Source organism: Zootoca vivipara, chromosome 16 (genome assembly GCF_965207765.1).
Source record: "Zootoca vivipara chromosome 16, rZooViv2.hap1.1, whole genome shotgun sequence".
Lineage (NCBI taxonomy): Eukaryota > Metazoa > Chordata > Lepidosauria > Squamata > Lacertidae > Zootoca > Zootoca vivipara.
The window spans coordinates 37,806,025-37,828,444 of NC_142599.1; the positions used below are offsets into that span (position 1 = coordinate 37,806,025).

General features: G+C 47.7%; 1 protein-coding gene across 4 annotated transcripts in view; it reads right to left on the reverse strand.

Moving 5' to 3' along the window:
- Positions 1-6,413, reverse strand: part of CA14 (carbonic anhydrase 14) — a 29,959-nt gene extending 23,546 nt beyond the window's left edge. For 2 of the 4 annotated variants that reach the window (XM_035098211.3, XM_088659734.1), the window contains exon 1: positions 5,872-6,322. In XM_035098211.3, the coding sequence (XP_034954102.1) occupies positions 5,872-5,929 (58 nt within the window). In that variant the 5' untranslated portion in view covers positions 5,930-6,322. Of the gene's footprint in view, positions 1-5,871 lie in introns of all 4 variants that reach the window. The other 2 variants (XM_035098212.3, XM_088659733.1) reach the window with 2 other exon arrangements.
- Positions 6,414-22,420: the final 16,007 nt, after the last annotated feature.

Sequence of the window (22,420 nt, forward strand, 5' to 3'; positions counted from 1 at the left end):
CTGCCGTAGTCGAAACAAAATTAAAAAATTCCTTCCAGTAGCACCTTAGAGACCAACTAAGTTTGTTATTGGTATGAGCTTTCGTGTGCATGCACACTTCTTCAGATACACTGAAACAGAAGTCACCAGACCCTTATATATAGTGAGAGGGTGGGGAGGGGTATTACTCAGAAGGGGGGTGGGAATGGGTGATTGGCTGATAGGTGTGACGACTGTCGTTAACAGTCGTCAACAGGTTTACCAGTCGTTAACAGTTGTCAACAGATTTACCACACCCATCAGCCAATCACCCATTCCCACCACCCTTTTGAGTAATACTAATACGCCTCCCCACCCTCTTGCTATATACCGTATAAGGGTCTGGTGACTTCTGTTTCAGTGTATATGAAGAAGTGTACATACACACGATAGCTCATACCAATGACAAACTTAGTTGGTCTCTAAGGTGCTACTGGAAGGAATTTTTTTATTTTGTTTCCATTAACAGGATGGTTATGTTAGCGCCAATGTCCGCTGCTGTAAATGGTCACTTGTGAGCATTGGAGCTTTATAGGGGGTTTTTTTTGGGGGGGGGGGGGTTCTATCTAGCCTCACTGTTTACATTTCATCTCCCTCTCTCTACCCTCGAGTGCTATGTGTATAAGTGCCTGCCAACATGATAAAGTCCACTCCTTTACTCCATAATACCATAAGAAAAGTCTGCTGGATCAGGCCAATGGCCCATCTAGTCCAGCGCCCAATGCCCCCAAAGAACCTAGGAATCAAGATAGACTGCCTCTGGACCTGGAGGTTCCATAAGGACGTCAGAAGAGCCCATGGCTTTAGTCACAATGTTCCCAGAAGACTTTAATGCAGGCACCAGGCTGAAGTTTGTCATGAGAACATAAAAAGAGCCTGAGGGATAAGGGCAAGGCTCCATCTCTCCATCGGGCAAGGAAGCTCCCTGCAGCTGCTGAGTCAGCGCCTGGGATCCTGCCAGGGGCTGGGCAGGGGCCAGGGAGCTGAGACTGGGCCTTGACAGACAAAGGGAGCTGGGAAGCTATTTTTGAGGGATTTCTTGTGAAAATAAGAAGAGCCTGCTGGATCAGTCCAGGACCCTGGTCTCACAGATGCATGTGGGGAAACCAGGAAGCAGGATCCAAGCACAAGAGGGGGCGGGGCAGGATGCTCTGCCTGCCTCCGCCCACTCAGCCGTGCTACAGCTGAGGGGGAGGCAATGGGCGGACCGCTTGGAGCAGCGGGCGCCCAAGCCACCGCGTCACTCCCAGCAAAGACGCGTGGCTCGGGCGAGCTGCAGGCCCCGCGGTGAGTGCCACCCACCATTTTGTCACACACACCCCCAGTGCTGACACCCGGGGCGGCCCGCTCCCCACTGCCCCCCTTCATCCGCCCCTGCTCCCTCCGACTGTGGCAGCTGAGCATCGCCACCCTGACTAGTAGCCATCGATAGGCTCCTCCTCCTCTGTGAATCTGCCAATCTGCTTTGGGAAGCATCCAAATTGCTGGCCCTCGCTGCCTCCTGCGGAAGGGAGTCCTGTAGTTTCTGCTGCACGAAGAAGTCCTTTCCATCTGCCCTGAACCCTCCAAAGTTCAGCTTCACTGAACGTCCGTGAGTTCTAGTGTTAGGAAAGGGAGGAGAAACCTCTTTCTGTCCTGCCATAGCTCAGTTGGTAGAGCACAAGACTCTTAATCTCAGGGTCGCGGGTTCAAGTCCCGCGTTGGGCAAAAGATTCTTGCATTGCAGGGGGTTGGACTAGATGGCCCTCAGGATCCCCCCACCTCTACAGTTCTATGATTTGATTATTCTATCCACTTTCACCACGCCAGGCCCAGTTTTGTAGACATCTGTCATGTCAGGAGAACAGGATATTGTGCTAGTTTTCTCCACAATGAAGCTGTTCGTTTCTCACCTGGAGGACGTCCAGCTAAGACCTCTGAGAAATGCAAACACATGGAGAGCTTAAGCACACTTTCCATGTGCCATTCATGCTTTAAATCTCTCTGTCCAAGCACCCTATTTTTGCCCCAGAGCTTTCCCCGTGAAATCATGCTCTTTGCCGCTGAACCAGAGCAAACAGCTATCCACACGAAACCCAAATTGCCATTTGTTGTGCTTCAGCGGTGAAAAATTGTGCTTGGATCTGGGCAAAAGGTAAGTGTGGATATGCCTGTTTAAGATGGTTTAAAGAAAAAGATCTCCCTCTCGCTCTCAATCTCCTCTTGGTTTAGGTAACTTAAGTCCATCGACTTGGTTGGCTTACAACCCTACGAAGTGACGACATTTCTTTAAGCATCATAGGGAAGGGGTCTGTCCAGTTAGGGCTGGGGGGGGGATTCCTTCCTGTGAACCCTGGAGAGATGCTGCTGGTTGGTGCAGACAAGACTGAGTGAAAAGGACCCAGGGGCCCGACTTGGCGAAAAGCATCTCCCTCTCTTCCTCTTTTTTTTTTTAAAAAAATGAGTTATTACAGAAACAAAAAGAGCAAAGGAAAAAAAAGCATGCTTCACACCCGTACCGTACAGAAAATTAATACAGTCATTGCAAAACCAAATACAAAACACAAATGACTTCCCGTCTACTCCTTAATTCAAGATAGAAAATTTGTTGCCAATACAAACTATTATCATGATTAAACTGCTTCCTCATTAATCTTGAGTCGCACATTATTCTTGAAGCCGCTACTGAAATTAGTCAAATGCTGCAACAGTCTTTAAACTGCTATATTTATTTTTAAAATACATTTTTAAGACTTCCCATTTTGATACGAATACCTGTCTTGGTTTATTCTTTATTTTTTTCAGACAAACTATCTAATTCCAGTATTCAATCAATTTTTGAACCCATTCCTTCATGGACGGGAGTTTGTCAGATTTCCAATTTGCAGCAATTAACATGCTTGCTGCAACTGTGGCGTATAAGAAGATATCCTCTCTTCCTCTTTAAATCAGCTCTTTGTTCGCTAGCACAGGCATCCCCAAACTTCGGCCCTCCAGATGTTTTGGACTACAATTCCCATCATCCCTGACCACTGGTCCTGTTAGATAGGGATCGTGGGAGTTGTAGGCCAAAACATCTGGAGGGCTGCAGTTTAGGGGTGCCTGCGCTAGCACCCTGCTTTCTTTCTTGCACAATAGTCCAGCGAGAGAGCCCCCCCCCCTCCAGCAGGAGGTTCCAGGTTTGATCCCCAGCATCTCCTGCCTCAAACCCTCCAGAGCCTCTGCTGGCCTGTGTAGGCAATATTGAGCTAGGTAGACCAAGGGTCTCTCGGTCCAAAGCAGCTTCTGATGTTCCTGTGTGCCAGGTCGCATTTTGCATGTCTCGAAAGCCTTTATTTTCTGACCACGGCTCTTCTACGTGGAAGCATATTTCTTCCGAATATGTTATCTGCTCTGCTTTGTCAGAGCTCTGCTTCGAGGTTTTCTTTTTATTTCACAGTATTCTCCGCTGCGAAATAAAAAGAAAGAAAAGGGGAAGAAATGGAGGCAGTGAGAGACTTTACTTTCTTGGGTTCCATGATCACTGCAGAAGGTGACAGCAGTCACAAAATTAAAAGACACCTGCCTCTTGGGAGAAAAGCAATGACAAACCTAGAGAGCATCTTAAAAAGCAGAGATATCACCTTGCCTACAAAGGTCCGTATAGTTAAAGCTATGGTTTTCCCAGTAGTGATGTATGGAAGTGAGAGCTGGACCATAAAGAAGGCTGGTCGCCGAAGAATGGATGCTTTTGAATTATGGTGCTGGAGGAGACTCTTGAGAGTCCCATGGACTGCAAGAAGATCAAACCTATCCATTCTGAAGGAAATCAGCCCTGAGTGCTCACTGGAAGGGCAGATGCTGAAGCTGAGGCTCCAATAATTTGGCCACCTGGAAAAGACCCTGATGTTGGGAAAGATGGAGGGCACAAGGAGAAGGGGACAACAGAGGACGAGATGGTTGGACAGTGTTCTCGAAGCCACCAACATGAGTCTGACCAAACTGCAGGAGGCAGTGCAAGACAGGAGTGCCTGGCGTGCTATGGTCCATGGGGTCACGAAGAGTCGGACACGACTAAACAACAACATTCTCCGCTATTTCCTCCTAATGTATTATTATTATCGTTGTTGTCATCATCACCTGGGTGCAAAGGTGTGGGCAATTCCAAATGAACAAATCACTCCCTGTTTTTTAGGTAGAGTGTGCGATGTCCATTTGAGTCATTTTCCTCTCTTGACTCCTTGAGAGTTTTGCCTAGGAGGGTGGAGGGCAGGGGTGTGTTGCTTGTTGTTGTTGTTGTTGTTGTTGTTGTTGTTGTTGTTACACACCTCTTTGCCCTGCCCTTTGACACCTGAGATAGATATTTACAGGATCGACCCTAGTCTGTCCACTGCTTTCAATACAGTTGTACCTCAGAAGTCGAACGGAATCCGTTCCGGAAGTCCGTTTGACTTCCAAAACGTTCGGAAACCAACGAGGCTTCCAATTGGCTGCAGGAAGCTCCTACAGCCAATCAGAAGCCGCGGAAGCAGCATCAGACATTCGGGTTCGAAAGAACGTTCGCAAACCGGAACACTCACTTCCAGGTTTGTGGCGTTTGGGAACCAAAATGTTCGACTCGCAAGGTGTTCGGGATCCAAAGTACGACTGTATTGAATTTTATATTGCTGTTACCTGCCCTGCAATCTGGTGGAGAAGGGTAGGCAAGATATAATGATAATGGTGATGGTGGTATTAATACTAATATTAATAATAATATCAACAATAACTGAAATAACTAATATTGATTGTTAATAACATCTTACAATAACTAGTAATTAATATTAATCATGAATAGTAAATAATAAAAACAGATAAGAATAACTAGTAATATTTATTATTACTGTTTGTAAGAACAATAACATTTCGTAGAGGTTGCAGACCGCAATGGATGAGTGTCAGAGCAGTTCCTCCTTTTCCCAGTCCTAGGTTCAGTTCGTCACACGCCTGCATGTGCCCACATTCGTTTTGTTTCTAAGCCCTCGCGAAAATTCTCCAGCATTTTAATGCATATTTTTTGCACACAAAAAAAATAGAGCACATTTTTTGACATGCAATTTCTGCTGACGTGATTTTTGTAGACTCCTCTGGTTAATGCCTGCACTTTGTGGGCACTTTCCACCCAAAAAAGTATGCATTTTCCCCCACTTTTTTGGGTTGGAGGGTTTGTTATACAGCTGCATTGCAAAATTCAGAGAAGGGCAATGTCAGGTGATAGTTGTGTTCCTGTACTGTCTTGGGAAGCGTCATGCAAGAAGCGAAGACCAAATTCCTCCCCTGTGCCAAGTTAGGAATAGCAAAGTATATGTCATTCGATATGACTTTCGTTAGCTGTGGTCTCTGTGAATTATTATTATTACTACTACTATGATGTTGGTGGTGATGATTTACATTTGTATCCCACCTTTCCTTCAAGGAGCTCATGGTGGCTTGCATACGTCTCTATTTTATCTGCACAACGACCCTGCCAGGGAGGCTGAGCTGAGAGAGGCAGTGTCTGGCCCAAGGAAACACCCAGTAGCCAGCTGGGGCTTTGAACCCTGGTCTCCCGGGTCCTAGCCCAACACTCCAACCACTATGCCACACTGCCTCTGGAACAGGGGCAAAGTCATTGAAAATGCCCTTCAAGGGACATGTCTGCAGCAGAGGAAGAAGCCAGTGTTAGCAAACGTAGCCATCGATTCTGTCCAAATGCTTATTACTTGGTTGGGGGTTTGTTTGTTTGTGCAAAATGAGTCGGGGCTGCTCTGTTTATTTGGGGGAGAATTATGCTCTAGCCATCCACAAAAGGTTGACAACAGGGGCTCAACTTCACCCGGCGGCAAACGTGCAGAAATTAGCAAGGTGAACACTTACCACTGCTCCCAGTCCAAGCTTGAGGGAGAACTTGCAGGAAGAGAACAGCAAGGAGCATCTTGGAATTGCAGAAGACAGGTGGATGAGGATTTTTTTTTAATAAAAAAATGGATGTTCTCTGGGCCAAAAATAATAATAATTGCCTTTTTATGCTCCCTTCCACTGTGGCTTCTCAGTCTTCGCAAAGATATATTCAGTTCCCCAAAACAGAATGGGTGCAGATGGATGTCCAGGTCCCCACGAATGAGATCTGCCTGCTTTTGCCCCTACCTTGTCCTCTCCAAGGGAGTCATTAGAGCCACTTTGCCAGCCACCAAAGAAAAAAAACAACCCTGGGCGTTTTTTATTTTGTTTTTAAGGTAGCTCTGAGCGACAGAGGGAGTTTGCCGTGCGCCCGAGGTCCCTGCTCCTTAAATACGCCGTCCACAGGAGTCTGTGGAGTCCCAACGGTGTTTGGACAAGGCAAGAGAGAGAGAGAGAGAGGGGACGGGGGAAGGGGGACGGGGGAAGGGGGGCCTGGAATTTGGCCACGGTTCAGGCCTGTGCCAGCCAAGTCCCTCTGCAAGAGGCCGGCAGCTTTGATCCATTGGTCCTAATAGAGGAGACGGGCTGGAGTGAGGGACGTGGGAAAGGGACGGTTCTGGCGGTGATTATAAAATGGCAAAAGAGGGTCTGGGGCCAGAGACTCGTTAGCCTGCACCAGGAGCCTGTTCGGACACCTGTAATGTAACAGTGAAGGCAAGGGTTCCACTGAGCATATGCAGAATGCCCTGGAGCACAAAGGTTCCAGTTGTCACCGTCTCCCCTGTCCCTGAGCTTATGGGGCACCCTCTGTCGAAAAGGTCAATGCCCTACAGAGCCCTGACTCTGTGCCTCAGCCGTCTGAGTTAAAGGGCAGAGTCACTCCGCCTAGCGGAAATTGGCCAGCTACCACCTGCCACGTGGCGTTACGGTCGAGGGTCTGAGGGTCGGGGTTTGGCGGTGGTAGAGAGCAGCTGCTTTGCATGCCGAAGGCCCGAGCCTGATGGAGCCCAGGGTCTGACTTGGTGAAAAGCATCTTCCTAGCTTCCTCTCAAATCAAAACCATGAGGACTAGACTCTTACTTTTGCAGGAAGACGAGAGAGCACCTGCTCTGAATGCAGAAGGGCCCAGGTTCAATCCTCAGCGGCCTCTCTGGGTAGGGCTGGGAAGGTCTCCTTCCCGATACCCTGGAGAGCCACTGCTGCCGGTCAGTGCTGGCAATCCTGAGGTAGATGGAACAACTGGTCCTGGACACATTGTTGATGTCAGCCAACAGCTTCCTGCATTCCTACACAATGCAGAAATGAAACCCAGGCTCTGGCAAAAGCTTATGGATGCTCAAATGTGTTTGCTTCTTCTTTTAAGGCATCTGCTGTACCACGAGGCTCCTTCTTGATTTGGCTCTCCGAAGGCCTGGAAGGCAGCGAGGATGACCAAAGAAGAACGCAATGTGGAGGCCGGCCAAAAACAGAGGCTGTGGGAGACTTCTCAGAGCTGTTTGTCGGCATCGACAATGTGTCCAGGACGGATGTCAGCCCCTTCTGGACCTCCGCGAGGAGCATCAGTCTTCAAAATAAATATCTGAAGGGAGTGTACGGAGGATTAGGGTGGGTAGCGTTGCGCTCCGACACAGTTGCTTTTCTTTGTTTTCAGTTTATTTGCTTTCACATTTGGGGTTGCAAAAATCGATGTTCGCAAACCACCCGAAATACTTAGCTACATGGGTGGTAAACAAATAAACACGCTCCTTCATGGGGTGGCGCAATGCCAAACTGTGGAACTCCCTGCTGCGGGAAATCACGCTGGCCACCAAATTAGATGGCTTTAAAAAAGGGGATCGGACAAATTTGTAGAGGGTAAGGCGATCAGCTGTTGCTTAGCTTGAGAGCGATTTACTCCTCCCAAGATTACAGCCCTTAAGCGGTTTTAAATTCCACTGATTGCAGTGTTTATTCCGAAAGAAATCTTTCCATTCCTTTGAAGGCTTCCACACTGGCGTTTATTTATGAGGTGGGGGGGGGGGCTTCCCATGTGTGAAAGTACATTTGTAGCAAGCAGGTGCCACCTTGCTTGCATCAAAACTCCAGCCTCCCCTCTCTCTTTTTGCATTTAATCTTGGTTTTACCCTTTCCGTGGGCAATCCAGTAATCCCTTTCTGGAAGGCCATTGCTACCCTCATGATCTGAGGCAGCCTTGCTGTGAATATTAGTTGTGAGTTAGCAACAGTAGGAGAGAGGGGGCAGTTTGACGCCTCACCCTTCTTGTGGGCTTCATAAGAATGTAAGGACTCCCCTGCAGCTGGATCTGTCCAAAGGGGTGTGGGAAATTGCAGTTAAACATAATTTGCAAGCATAGGGCTAGTTAAGGCACGAAGGGGTTAAGACCACAGAGCTGTATTGCTAGACTCAGTTAGGTCACACCTCAGTTAGGTCCAGTGAGGGAGGAAGTAAATCTTCTTTGCTTATTCTTCTTTGTGCCATGTAACATACCAGGAAGGACATGTCTATCTTGAAACTATCTTTTTTATATTTTGTACCCAAGAGTATTCTACCTGTGTTCTCCTTGCTGCTGCGTGGAATGATACATGAGCCAGACCTTTGGATTTTGCAAGTAAAGCTTTTAAACTTACTTAAGAGTGTGGTCTGTTCGTTGCAACGGGGGAAGCACTAAGCAAGCTAAACGGGGTAAATAAAAGGGCCTAACAACCTATTATTCCCCTGCCTGGCATTATGACTGTTTTAAATTCTGCAGGGGGCTCTCTCCCACTGGAGATTGTGCTAAGCCCAATCTAGGAGTCCAGCCGATTCTTTTATTAATTACGCCACACGGGTGAGCTAAATATATCTACCTCCATAAGGGGCCCACCTAGTTCAGCATCCTCTTCTCCCAGTGACCAACCTGTGGGAAACTCTTCAGCAAGATTTCAGCACAAGGCAACACTCTCCCCCTCCTGCAGCTTCCACCAACTGGGATTCAGAAGCATTTACTGCTTCACTGCAGAGCAAGGTCGTCGTGGCTGATAGCCATCAACAGTCCATTCCACACAGAGAGAGATTCACACAGAGATGCACAAGGTGAGCTCCTCCGAGGTGGCCAATTCACCAGCGCTCTGAAAAATAAATGTGTGGACCTCCTGAAGTGTAGGAATCACGCCAGCCTCTGCTCCCCATGAGGCATTTTGGCATGACTGAGCCGACTGGATCCTTGACACGTCATGTTGTAACATTAGCCGCGGCCTCTGCAGGATTTGAACTGTACCCTTGTCAAGTCAGCTCCCTGACAGACCAAACATTGCGGGCCAGAGTCCTGCTCTATTCATAGGCCTGCTCCTCACCGCTACAAACGGAGTCACGGTCACAGTGCCCTGATTTCTCCACCCCAAGCAGTTTGCTTGCCTCCTGTCAGGTTTAACCTGCATCCTGCCACCTCCCCTTTGCCGGAACGGCAGGGAGAGTTTTAATGGGACGAGAGCCAGTGTGGTGTAGTGTGTTCGAGTGCTGGGCTAGGACCTGGGAGAGACCAGGGTTCGAGTCCTCCCACTTGGCCCTGGGGGTGGCCTGGGGGCCAGTCACTGCCTCTCAGCCTGACCTACCTCACAGGGTTGTTGCGAGGATGAAGCAGGGAGAGGAGGAACTCTTAGCCTGACCTACCTTGCAGGGTTGTTGTGGCGAGCAGGGAGAGGAGAGAACCATGTTTGCCACCTGGAGCTCTTCAGAGAAAAAAGTGGGGTTTGAATGCAGTTAACAACAACCACCTTTCGGCTGGGTCTAGGCATGGGCAAATCTGTCAATTCCGGTTTCTCCCAAAATCTCTCTTTTTAATCATTGACTTCAATTCTACACATGACCAAATTAGTTTGCGATTTTATTAATCATTAAAAATAATAATCATTATTAATGATTAAAAACCATGAAAATTTATTAGCATTTCAGTACCAGTGTCTGCACACACAAATGCTTGCTTGCAATTTTACCAACTTTACACAGTTTTGCAAAGCAATGCTGCCTAATGTAGTTCAGTTTCTGTATGTCACTTTCCCCAAAAAAAATTAAAGGAAAAAACCTGCATTTTAGGCGCAAACCTAGTCTGCATTGTTCCTATTGCACAGGCTTTGTAATATCCATTTTCTCTTTTTAGCCAATCAGTATTTAATGAGTGTTTTTATGGGTGTCATTCTTAAAATTTGTAACATGTGGGACTCAGCTCACCCACCTAGAAATACCGTATTTTTCTGTGTATAAGACTAGTTTTTTCCTTAAAAAATAATGTCAAAAATTAGGGGGCGTCTTATACACGGATACATTCCCCCATTTTCTTAAATCTCAGTCCCCAAAAAATAGGGGGCGTCTTATACATGGGGGCGTCTTATAGACGGAAAAAATACGGCATACTTTGACCTTCCTGTTCACACACACACACATACATGCATACACACACACACACAATAATTCTGGTGCTGCCCCTGCCTCTGTTCCCTTCCCCTGCTTTCTCCATATGTCGATTTCTAAATTGCAATTCCCTTGGGGCAGAGACCTCTCTCCCCATTGAATGTCACACCAATTCATTGGAGGGGGAATTAAAAGTATCAGAATAACAGGAGAGGGAAAGTTGTCATCCTTTGCCCTAAAAAGCTCCCAATAGTTATTGGCTGGCTGTGATCTCTCTCTCTCTCTGATGAGAGCAAATGGTACTCCTCTTTTGTGTACGCCTCCTTATCTGATGAAGTGGAGCCAGAGCCCTTTGAGGTGATGAAACTCAGCACCGGCCCTGCGCACCGTCTACCTCTTTCCGAGTGACGGAAAAAGAACTTCACCATCAGCCGGAAAAATAAGCAGGTCCAGAAACGGCAAAGACTAGCTCTGCGCTCATACGTAAAGGATAATCCCTTGCAGGCGGAACATGGCTGTTATATCAGTTTGACTCTCATGGTTTCCAAATGCATTTTGAGGCCGTGTACCTTCCTGTGTGCTCTTAATGCCGGTCCGAAATGCAGCAGTCGGAATTCTGGCTGCGGTCCGTGGCAGACTCTGGGTTCTCAAATTTCAGCAGCACCCGGTACGACACTAAAATCCAGCACCCCCTGCCTCTCATGCTCCATTCCACTGTATTGTTGAAGCTAATCCAGGGGGCCTGCCATAAACCGCCTCTGCTGGGGTACCCTGTTCAGGTCTTGTGCAAGCCCCCCTTTAAAACAGCCACACTGCTTGCTAGTTTGTTTCCAGGCCCAGTTCAACTGAGGTGCTCCCAGTGCCGAATTTATGTATAAGCTAAACAAGCTATAATTTAGGGCCCCACTCTCTTGGGGGGCCCCCAAAAAAATGAAAGGGGAAAAAACCACCTGGATGCACATTTCCAAAATGCAAGCTAAAAAACAAATACGTAAAATAAAACCTACATACAGCAACAGTGTTTTGTTACATATTTTATTATGTGCAAATGGCTTTAGATACCTATTAGGTCCATAAATTATCATATAGCATACTGTATATTCAGCACAAAAAACAGCGACAATTTGTTGTTGACAAAAGGACAGCTGGACATATAAAGGGCCCCATTACCTTCAGTCCTTTTATATGTCCAGCTGTCCTTTTGTCAACAACAAATTGTCACTGTTTTTGTTGTTGTTGTTGAATATAGAGAAAGCTATATAGTGATTTATGGACCTAATAGATATCTAAAGCCATTTGCACATTAACAAAATATGTAACAAAACACTGTTGCTGTATGTAGATTTTATTTGATTTGCTTTTTATCTTGTATTTTGGAAATGTACATCCAGGTGGGGTTTTTTTCTTTTACTGTATTTTTTTTTGTGCACTCCTCCACTTCACCCTCACAACAACCCTGGGAAGTAATACTTTGGCCACCTCATGAGAAGAGAAGACTCCCTGGAAAAGACCCTGATGTTGGGAAAGATGGAGGGCACAAGGAGAAGGGGACGACAGAGGACGAGATGGTTGGACAGTGTTCTCGAAGCCACCAACATGAGTTTGACCAAACTGCGGGAGGCAGTGGAAGACAGGAGTGCTTGGCGTGCTCTGGTCCATGGGGTCACGAAGAGTCTAAACAACATTATTCTGAAATCGCATTGGTTAACACTGCCCTCTGGTGGCTCCGATAACAACATGCAGAAGCAACCTGTGGCGAGTTTAGGGTTTCAAACAGGGACACTCACATCCCTTCCTGGAGGCGCCTTCAGCGATGGAAACTGGGACCATCTGTTTGCAATCCAGGTGCTCAACCAGGTGCCCTTCCCCTTAAAATAAAGCAGGATTCTAGTCCTCATGGTTCCCAACCGAGGGCTTGTTTTTAATCGGGGCAACTGGCACATCTAGCTTAGTATTTTTAGCACTGACTGGCAGCAGCTCTCCAAGGTTTCAGCCAATGGTGTTTTCCCAGCCCTGGCTGGAGATCCTGCCAGGAATTGAACCTGGGACTGGGGCGGAAATAGACTTGCAGCAAACTCTTACTCATTTCACATCTCCCTTCCTTGGGCCCTTCCCCAAAAAAGCACACCCAGCAATCAGCTCAGATTTCACAGCAGCACTCCTTGAACTCGGTGCCAACCTTTCCCAGACAGCTCAGGCTGGCCACTTTCACCAGTTCGCCATCACCTCCCTGGCCCAACAGACCGGTTTGCTCACACGTGGCTTTCTTTTGCTTTCATAAGCCCAACCTTTGTCCTGCCCTGGAGAGGCTGGCTTGTCGACAGCTGGGGTTTTGCAAATGCAGCCGCCCATGGGGTGGCGCCCTGTGCCAGCACATCACTTTTTCCCACCTCCCCAATAAAAAGGCTTATGAAACAACCGTCTGTTGATGCAAGCCTGAGAGCCTTAGAAGATGCCTGCTGGACATCTCCGAAATAGCACCCCAAGTCTTTCAAAGCTGGGCCAGACTTTCCCTGTTGGATTTCTGCCTGCTCTGCAGCTTTTTCAAGGGTTGGGGAGGGAGGGGGCGAAGTGGCAACCTAATACCCAAAGATACACACATAGTAACAAGAAAGAGTTATTTGGTAGTAATAATAACAGCAAATTTGCTTATTTGCAAGTATCTATAAACTGATCAAAGAGCTCTCTAAACAGTGCAGACGCCTTTAAAATTGTAGCTCAGACACAGCTAAAATCCACAAAACTGTTCAAAAGCAAATACTGTATGCATAAAACAAGTATCACTAAAACACAGAGGAAATAAGTTTGTGATGCAGCAACGAGAGCATTTTTTGTTGTTCCATTACAAATTGTACCTCTCTTTTCTTCTGTTATGCAAACCAAGGCAACGCTATCGGCGGTCAAGCATCCTCTGTCGGTGTGGTTAGAGTGCTGGACTAGGACCTGGGAGAGACCTGGGTTCGAATCCCCACTTGGCCCTGAAGCTCACTGGGTATGACCTCTCAGCCTGGCCTACTTCCCAGGGTTGCTGTGAGGGTGAAGTGGAGGAGAGGAGAAGTGTGTACACACCATCTTGAGCCCCTTGGAGAAACAATAAATGAAACAATAAATAAATAAGCAGGTGTAATGATACAATTTGTTTATTTATCTTTACATAAACCGGGTTGAGGTTCCTGGTGACAGAAAGCGGCATATAAACATGCGAAAAGAAATAAAATACAGTATGTGCCAGGCGCTGCACAGGATTTCAAAGGAAAGTCTCTGCGGAATCTCACAACTTAATTTCCCTGAATGAGCTATCCCTGGCAGAAGCTGCTAGTGACCAGGGGTCAGCAAACTTTTTCAGCAGGGAGCTGGTCCACTGTTCCGCAGACCTTGTGGGGGAGCGAACTATATTTGGGGTTGGGGGGTGGTGAACGAATTCCTATGCCCCACAAATAACCCAGAGATGCATTTTAAATAAAAGCACACATTCTACTCATGTAAAAACACGCTGATTCTCGGACCGTCTGCGGGCCGGATTGAGAAGGCGATTGGGCTGGATCCCTCTGAGGCAGGTTAGGCTGAGATAGCTCCTAGGTCACATTCAGTGAGCTTCATGGGGCTGAGGCATGAGAGTAGCGGGGAGGGGGACAAAGGAGGGGCAGCTGCCCCCCCAACTAATAAAAATCAATCAAGACATAGCAAACTGAGGTTCTGCTGCCCCCCACTAACAAAAGGCCTCCCCCCAACAAAAATCCTGGCTATGCCCATGGCCACTGAGGGGAAATGATTTGAACCAGGACTCTCGGCCAACACTCTACACCAGCGGTCCCCAAACTAAGGCCCGGGGGCTGGATGCGGCCCAATCGCCTTCTAAATCCGGCCCACGGACAGTCCGGGAATCAGCATGTTTTTACATGAGTAGAATGTGTCCTTTTATTAAAAATGCATCTCTGGGTTATTTGTGGGGCATATTCTTCCCCAAAATATAGTCCGGCCCCCTACAACATCTGAGGGACAGTGGATTGGCCCCCTGCTGAAAAAGTTTGCTGACCCCTGCTCTACACCAAACCTTGTTTTTTGTGATTGTAGTTTTTTTTATTAAAAAACAAAAACAACCCCCCTTTTAAAAATATTGTGTTTTAATTGTTGCAACCCACCCATGAGACTTTAGAGCGAAGGAAGAGTAATTAATACTACCACTAATAATAAAATACAAAAATAATATTAATAATACATGCAATTAGCTCTTCAAACATGAGCTCCCTCCGCACAGCAAAAAGCAACCTATTTATCTATTTATTTGTTTTAATTTATGCTGCTTTTGCACAGAAAACTCACCCACCCAGAAGTGAAGCTATTCACGTCACTAACTAAAAAAACGAAGCAAAATAAAAAAAATTCCTTCAGTAGCACCTTAAAGACCAACTAAGTTTTTATTTTGGTATGAGCTTTCGTGTGCATGCATACTTCGTCAGACTATCAGACGGCGTCACACTATCTGACGAAGTGTGCATGCACACGAAAGCTCATACCAAAATAAAAACTTAGTTGGTCTTTAAGGTGCTCCTGAAGGAATTTTTTTATTTTGCTTCAACTCAGACCAACACGGCTACCTACCTGTAACTAAAAAACGAAGGGGATCTTTTTCTCAAGACCGACAAATAGGGCCACATAAATTTTCTATATGCGCCATATATCAATAAAAATGGTGACGCTATGAAAAGCGAATTACACTTATATTTGGGAGCTGAGAACCCCATTCGAAACCTCATTCCCACGACCCCCTCCCTCTCCCTCTCGCCCTGCGCGTCGCGGGTGGAAGAAAGAACGAAAGGGACACGCGGCGCGTGCGTATGCGCGCTTGATTGACGAAGCAGGCGAATCATTCATTCTTATGTAACTTTCACTCACGCCGCGGGTGCCGAGAACCGCCAGAGGGCTCCCCATTGGCCCGTCCCCGGCGGATGGAACGCCGCGCCATTGGCCGCCGCCTCGGTGTGGGCGTGGCCCGGGGACCCATTCATGGCGCGGCCGCCTCCTCCTTACTCCTGTTCAGACACGTGTGCGGCCCGGAGGGGAGGGAGCAGGAGGCGTCGGCGGGCCGCTGCCTTGTTTACCTAAAAGCGGAAGGAGTATCACTGTAAAGAGACAGAGCTCGGGAGAGAGAGAGGAGCGGAGCGGAGTTTGCCCTCCCAGAACATTCCTGCCTATCCGGATTCCTCAAAGAAGACTGCCTTTCAGCGCCCTAGGTGCAGCACCCATAGGTGCGGGGCCAGATGACAGAGTGGGGCTGGGGCAGGGGGCATGACCTGTGGTGCCCTATTATTTCTCTGTCTGTCTGTTTGTTTATTTTTAATTACCCACCCTATGGTCCCAGGGCGGGTTGCAGCATTAAACCACAATATTTAAAGCAATTAAAAACAACTTAATTTAAATCATACACTAACCATTGGTCATGCTGGCCGCTGAGGGTTGCTGGGTGTCCCAGGATCATTCCCCTCCAAGTATGGCTGGGAGAGACTCTTCCCGGGGCCCTGGACAGGCATCTCCAGTGAAAACCCTGGAGAGCTGCTGTCAGTTATGGAAATGTGATTGTAGAGTTGAAAGGGACTCCCAAGGGTCCTCTAGTCCAACCCCCTGCAAAGCTAGATCATACATGACAAGTGGCCAACCACCCTCTGCTTAAAAACCTCCAAGGAAGGAGAGTCCAACACCTCTTGTGGGAGTCTGTTCCACTGTTGAACAGCTCCTATGATCAGAAAGTTCTTCCTGTTTAGTCAGAATCTCCTTTCTTTTAATTTGAAGCCATTGGTTTGAGTCCATCCTCCATGAGACAGCACTTCAGGTATTTGAAGATGACTACTGTATCTCCTCTTGTTCTCCTCTTTTACAGGCTAAACCAGGCTTCCTCAACCTCAGCCCTTCAGATTGTTTTTGGCCTACAATTCCCATGATCCCTAGCTAGCAGGACCAGGGGTCAGGGATGATGGGAATTGTAGTCTCAAAACAACTGGAGGGCCGAGTTTGAGGAAGCCTGGGATAAACAGACCCAATTCCCTCAAACGTTCCTCATAAGGCTTGGTTTCCAGACCCTTGATCATCTTAGTTGCCCTCCTCTGCACACCTTCCAGCTTGTCAACAACCTTCTTAAAATGTGGTGCCCAGAATTGGACATAGTATTCCAGGTGTGCTCTAAGGCACAATAGAGTGGGACTATTACTTCCCTTGATGTGTACACTAGACTTCTGTTGATGCAGCCTAGAATAGCATTAGCCTTTTTTGCTGCTGCATCACATGGTTGACTCATGTTCAGCTTGTGGTCTACGAAGACCTCTGCATCCTTTTCACATGTACTACTGGTAAGCCAGGTGTGTCCCTCATCTTATATTTGTGCAGCTGGTTCTTCCTGCCTAAGCGCAGAACCTATTGAACTTCCTTTTTTTTAGTTTGGGCCCAATTCTCCTATCTGCCAAGGTCATTTTGAATCCCAATTCTGTCTTCTGTGACATTAGCTATCCCTCCCAGTTTGGTGTCATCTGCAGATCAGTTTAAGGCACCTTCCCATCTTCCAATCCCCGAACCATGAGGACTGGAATCTTACTTTTATTCTTAAGGGAAGCGTTGTGGCTCAGTGGCAGAGCATCTGCTTTGCATATGCAGAAGGTGTCTAGTTCAATCCGTGATAGAGATGGGGGAGGCCCCCCCCGAAGCCCTGGATAGCTGCTGCCGGTCAGTGTGGACAATACTGAGGTACATGAACACAGCAGCCTAACTCTTTGAATTGACCCTTCATTCAGAACCACAAAGAGCAAGATTTTTATTTTCAAGGGCACCCTCTTTTCTCACTTCTACGACGGCTGGGCGAGACTGTACCTTAGCTACATTGCATGCAAAAGGTCCCCGCTCCTGGAACCTCACGAGACCTGCTGCCAGCCAGTGTCAGCAATACTTAGCTGGATGGACTGAAGGTCTGACTCGGATGCATCTCCTGTGTAGTGTGGTGTTGCTTGTTTTTAATACAAAGGGGTGTTTAAAAGCATGGCCCGCCCTTGCAGCCTGAAATGGTGCACTCTGCTAATACCACCCAGGGCCCTGCCATCTTCTCACCTCATTTTGTTATGTAAACAGTTCAACCTGTGTGCGGCTGTTGGCAGAAGACAGGGCTCATCCAGAACCTGTTTCTGCTGCCAGGGTGTGGGCTGTCATCGCTTGGAACACCTTAAAAAAACTGCTTCTGAACATTCTCTGTACTGTAAGCAACTTTCTCCCTCTGGCAGGAGGTGCAACCTGAAACTGCACCTGTTGAACTTCTTCCTCACATGCAGCAGCAAAATGGACTTGCCATCCTGCCTTCCCCAAACCACCGCAATGGCAAAAATTCACAACTTTTCTCCTGGTAGCATCTTAGATCTTTGCCCAAAGCTTCTCCAGTTGAAACTGCTTGGTAGTCCCAGAAAAGGATAAATTGTAAACAGATGACAACATTGGCAGGATTATTGTAGTAACCTGCAATTTCGTAAGAGTATATATTTAAAGAAGATGAATAAATGAACAAATTAAGTTAATTTGGATACGCAGAAGATATTAAGAAGGAACCGCAGAACGAGGGGGAAGGAAGCCAAGTTTTGAAATGTCAAAATGATTGTAACGTTAGTGAAATGTATAAACTTGAAAAGTATAAATAAAAAAATTCACCAAAATATCTCGATCTCTCCCTCGGGGGAAAAAGTAGCAATCCTAAATCTGATTGCCTCCCCTATTACAGTTCTCTGGGCAGGACTTGACAATGTCATCCTGTTCATTCCTTCTCAGAAGTAAACTTCATTTTTTTCCTAATGGAGCTTACTCCTAGGTAAAGGGTGCACCCCAGATCCCTGGTCCCCAAACTTCCCCTGACCATCTTTAAATTGCTGAAGGTCTGCTTAAGCAGTGGGCTGCTTAAATGATTTTTCTGCCTGCTGTAGATGAAGGTCTACCAGACTTGTGTGTGTGGAGCACACTGCTTTATGGAAGCGAGTTATGAGCAACCGTCAGGAGTGACACCTCAATATCTTCTACGTGTGCTACGTCAGGAAGATTTTGGGCATCACATGGCAGGACAGAGTCTCAAAGATGTTCTCTCCCACACCCACAAGGATGTCTGCAGATGGGACACGAAGGCCAGCAACAACCCCATTTGGGAACCCCTTGCAGTGCCTGGAGAGGAACAGTCAAGTTGTGTATCCACAGCAGTGACCAGAGGAGGAATGACCACTGGGAGGAGCACAGAGAAAAGAAAGGCTGGATTGCATTTGCAGCAGCACAACCGGAAACCTTCATCTGCCCCGGCTGCAACAAAACAGGTCTCTCCTGTATCGGTCTCTGCAGCGACAACTAGGCTCGTTAACAGTTTGACCTCACCTCCAAAGGCATCCTCCTCCATTGTCAGAAATGCATGGAATGCCAGAAAATCCATTAAATCAGGGATTGGCAAGGCTTACCAGCCATGGGCCAGATCACTCCTGCGGAGATCCTCCTCCAGAAAATACGTCTGTGCATGTCTGCGGCGCCGGAAATCGTGCCTGCGCAGAAGCGATCTCTGGCATCTTGGCATGCACAGAAGTGATTTCCAGAGCCATGGAACAGAGTCCCCGCGCTGCGCCAGTTTAGTGCAGCCTGCGGGGACTCGCCAAGCGGGCGGCTTGGTTCAGGGGCGGCTCATGGGCCAGTTCAGCAATCCTCATGGGCCTCTTATGGCCCATGGGCCTTAGGTTGCCAACCGCTGTATTAAATGAAATGTGCTGTACTAGATGCCTGGTTTGCAACTCAATGCTTTTCCAATGTTCATTTATCGCCAGGTTCTTAGAACAACATAGCTCAGTGGGTAGATCCCTTGCATGCAGAAGGGTCCAAGTTCAATTCTTGACATCTCCAGGTAAGGCTGGGACTGCCCACTGCCTGAAACCCTCGAGAGCTGCTGCCAGTCAGTATAGACAGCACTGCACTAGGTGAACTAGTAGTCCGACTCAGTACAAGCCATGCTCCTGTTTAAACCAGCCCTTTTGTTTGCAATCACGAGGACTAGAACCTTCATTTTTAAGGGAAGGTCCACCATAGCTCAGGGACAGGAGGCCTACTTTACATGCGGAAGGTCCCAAGTTTGATCCCCGATGGCCTCTCCGGACATGTTCCTGAAACTCTGGAGAGCTGCTGCCAGTCAGTGTCGACAATACTGAGCTAGATGGAACTGAGAGAAGGCATCTTCCTATGTTCATGGAAGATCAGTCCTTGTCGGGGGAGGCAAGATGTAAATAAATAGATCATAGTAATAATCAGGCTATGGCCAAGTCCTTCCTCCCTCGTCAGAGGCAGTATGCCTGACAATAACACTTGCAAGTGGTTGAGAGTGTTATTGCACTCCTGCCCTGCTTGTGGGCTTCTCACTGAAGCATCCGATGAGCCACTTTGAGAACAGGATGCTGGACTAGGCGAGCCGGATCCAGCCTGACTCAACTTCCATTGCTCCAGTCACCAGTCTCCAAGGAAGGGGTCAGCAAACTGTCTGCGTCTGTTGCCATTCCTCTGGTGGCCAACAGCCAGAGCCTGTCATTGCAGCCGCCAAACTTAGCAGCATTTCTTTTTGAAGGGAAAAAAAATTATCTCCCTCAATGGCTTGATGCTGACTCACTGCTCTGTTCCAGCAGCTGGCTTGGGAGAGGCTGATGTCGGAACAGGAACGCAGTGTTCCCTGTGCTCAGGGCGGGAGTTTCTCTCCCCGCTCTCTTAAAACAAAAAGGGGCATTAAACTTTATGACCTGCCTGTTATGTCACAAATTCCGGCGTTTGGATGGAAAAGTGTTATTGCAACGGCTAATCGGTGGAATTTGCACTGTGGCGCATTGCGAGCCTCTTGAGGTCTCTGCAAAGCCACATCTTGGTGTGCAGCCTTGCAGGGTGGGTGGGTGGGATCAAAGCGCTCCCCTGCCCCCTTGGACTCAGCGAGAGTTGCTGTCACAGATTGTTGCTGTTGATTTATTCACCATGCTATCTTTTTACCTGACAGGAACTCAAGGCAGTTTCAAATAAATGAAGAATATTTAAAGACATGGGGGGGGGAGAATATATTTTTTAAAAAATAATAAACATAGATGATAGATTAGATAGATACAGTGGTACCTTGGTTTATGAACACAATTGGTTCCAGAAGTCTGTTCATAAACTGAAGCGTTCATAAACTGAAGCGAAGTTTCCCATTGAAAGTAATGGAAAGTGGATTAATCCGTTCCAGAAGGGTCTGCGGAGTACTCAACCTGAAGCGTACTTAACCCGAAGCATGGGTGTAATTGGTTCCGGAAGTCTGTTCATAAACTGAAGCGTTCATAAACTGAAGCGAACTTTCCCATTGAAAGTAATGGAAAGTGAATTAATCCGTTCCAGATGGGTCCGCGGCGTTCATAAACCGAAAATTCGTAAACCGAGGTGTTCATAAACCGAGGTTCCACTGTATTTAAAACATACAGATAATTGCAATAAAAACACCACAGCATTAGCCCTTTTATTAAAACATGTCAGTTCCCCAAAGCCTGTGGGAACAAGAAGAGCTTCACCTGCCAGTGGAGGACAGCAAGGAGGGAGCCCGTCTGGCTTCTCCAGGAAGGGAGCTCCAAAGTTGCCTGGGAGGAGCCACCACTAAGAAGGCCCTCTCCTGTGTCCCCACCAAGCGGGTCTGGTAGCTAAATGCCTCTCCTGAAGATCTCAAAACCCAGGCAGGTTCGTATGGAGGGTCCAGTCATTCAGAGAGCTTGGGGACCTGAGCTGCGTAGGACTTTATAGGGGAAAACCAGCCCTTTGGACGGTGCCCGGAAACAGACTTGATTGCCCGTGGAGCCGTTCCAGCGTGCGAGTCTCGTCTGCTCCCTATAACCAGCCCCAGTCAGAAATCTGGCTGCAGCTCTTTGAGCCAGCTGAAGTTTCGGAGCCCTTTTTAGAGGCAGCCCCACGTAGAGAACATTACAGAGGGGGGTACGCCAGGTTGAGCTCATTGGGGAAAAAATATTGGATATAAATGCAATGCAAAAAATAAACATTGGCCTTGGAGGGATGAGGGAGGGAGGGGTTCATAGGATGAAATGGAGGGGGGCACCTTCTCTTCAGAGCAGAGTCAGACATTTTTTTAATCAATGGCCGCTATGCTACTTGCCCTTACGACTTTCTCAGACTAGCCAGCGGGAGGAACTTAATGAATCACGAAGCCACTGCTGCGATTCGCGGAGAGTCATTCACAATTACGCTGCCTCCTTTTGAGAATGGGCCTGCTGTGCAGGGGAGGGGCAGGGTCTCCCTGTTGCTTTTATTCGGGCTGCGGTGACAGAGGTAGTGCTCATGCGCAACGGGCGGCAACTGGGAAGCGAACGAGATGTCTGCAAAAAAGCCAAGATGCCGGAGCTCCTAAAAAGCTGATTCTTCCATCACGGCGAAACTCCCATGGTAGGTTTCCAAGTGCGCTGAATAAATAAAGATTGGCAGTGCTGCAGCAAAATATTGCTGCGTATCTTTCATACCACTACCCCACAGATATCACCCCCATGTTTCTCCAAGGCTCCTGCTTTGTACCCCTTTCTGAATTGGCACTCGCCATCTTGACTTCACTGTTAGGGGGATGATGGTCTACACCAGGCACCCCCAAACTCGGCCTTCCAGATGTTTTGGGACTACAACTCCCATCATCCCTAGCTAACAGGACCAGTGGTCAGAGATGATGGGAATTGAAGTCCCAAAACATCTGGAGGGCCGAGTTTGGGGGTGCCTGGTCTAGAGGGGAAGAGGGTTCCCTTCAGACAGTGAAGGGTGAAGAAAGGTAGCTTGCCTCTAGTGGCAGACTGTGTGCCCTATTAAGAGCAGAAAAGAGGCAGATCTAAGCCTAATGGCGTACAATCCACTGGGAAGGTCTCCTGCACGCCAGCTTCCGTTGCAATTATTAGCTAGACGACCGCGCTAGCAGGAGCCCTCACCGGACGCTGCCCACACTTCTCTATGTTTTTATCCACAATGAGTACTAGAAGATTGCTTTCAAAAATACCAGAAGTGGAACACCAATAAGGTTCTCTCCACCACCACCACCAACCACCTCCTCTGCACATAAAACAGATGCATAAAAATGAGAACTGCCAAGTGG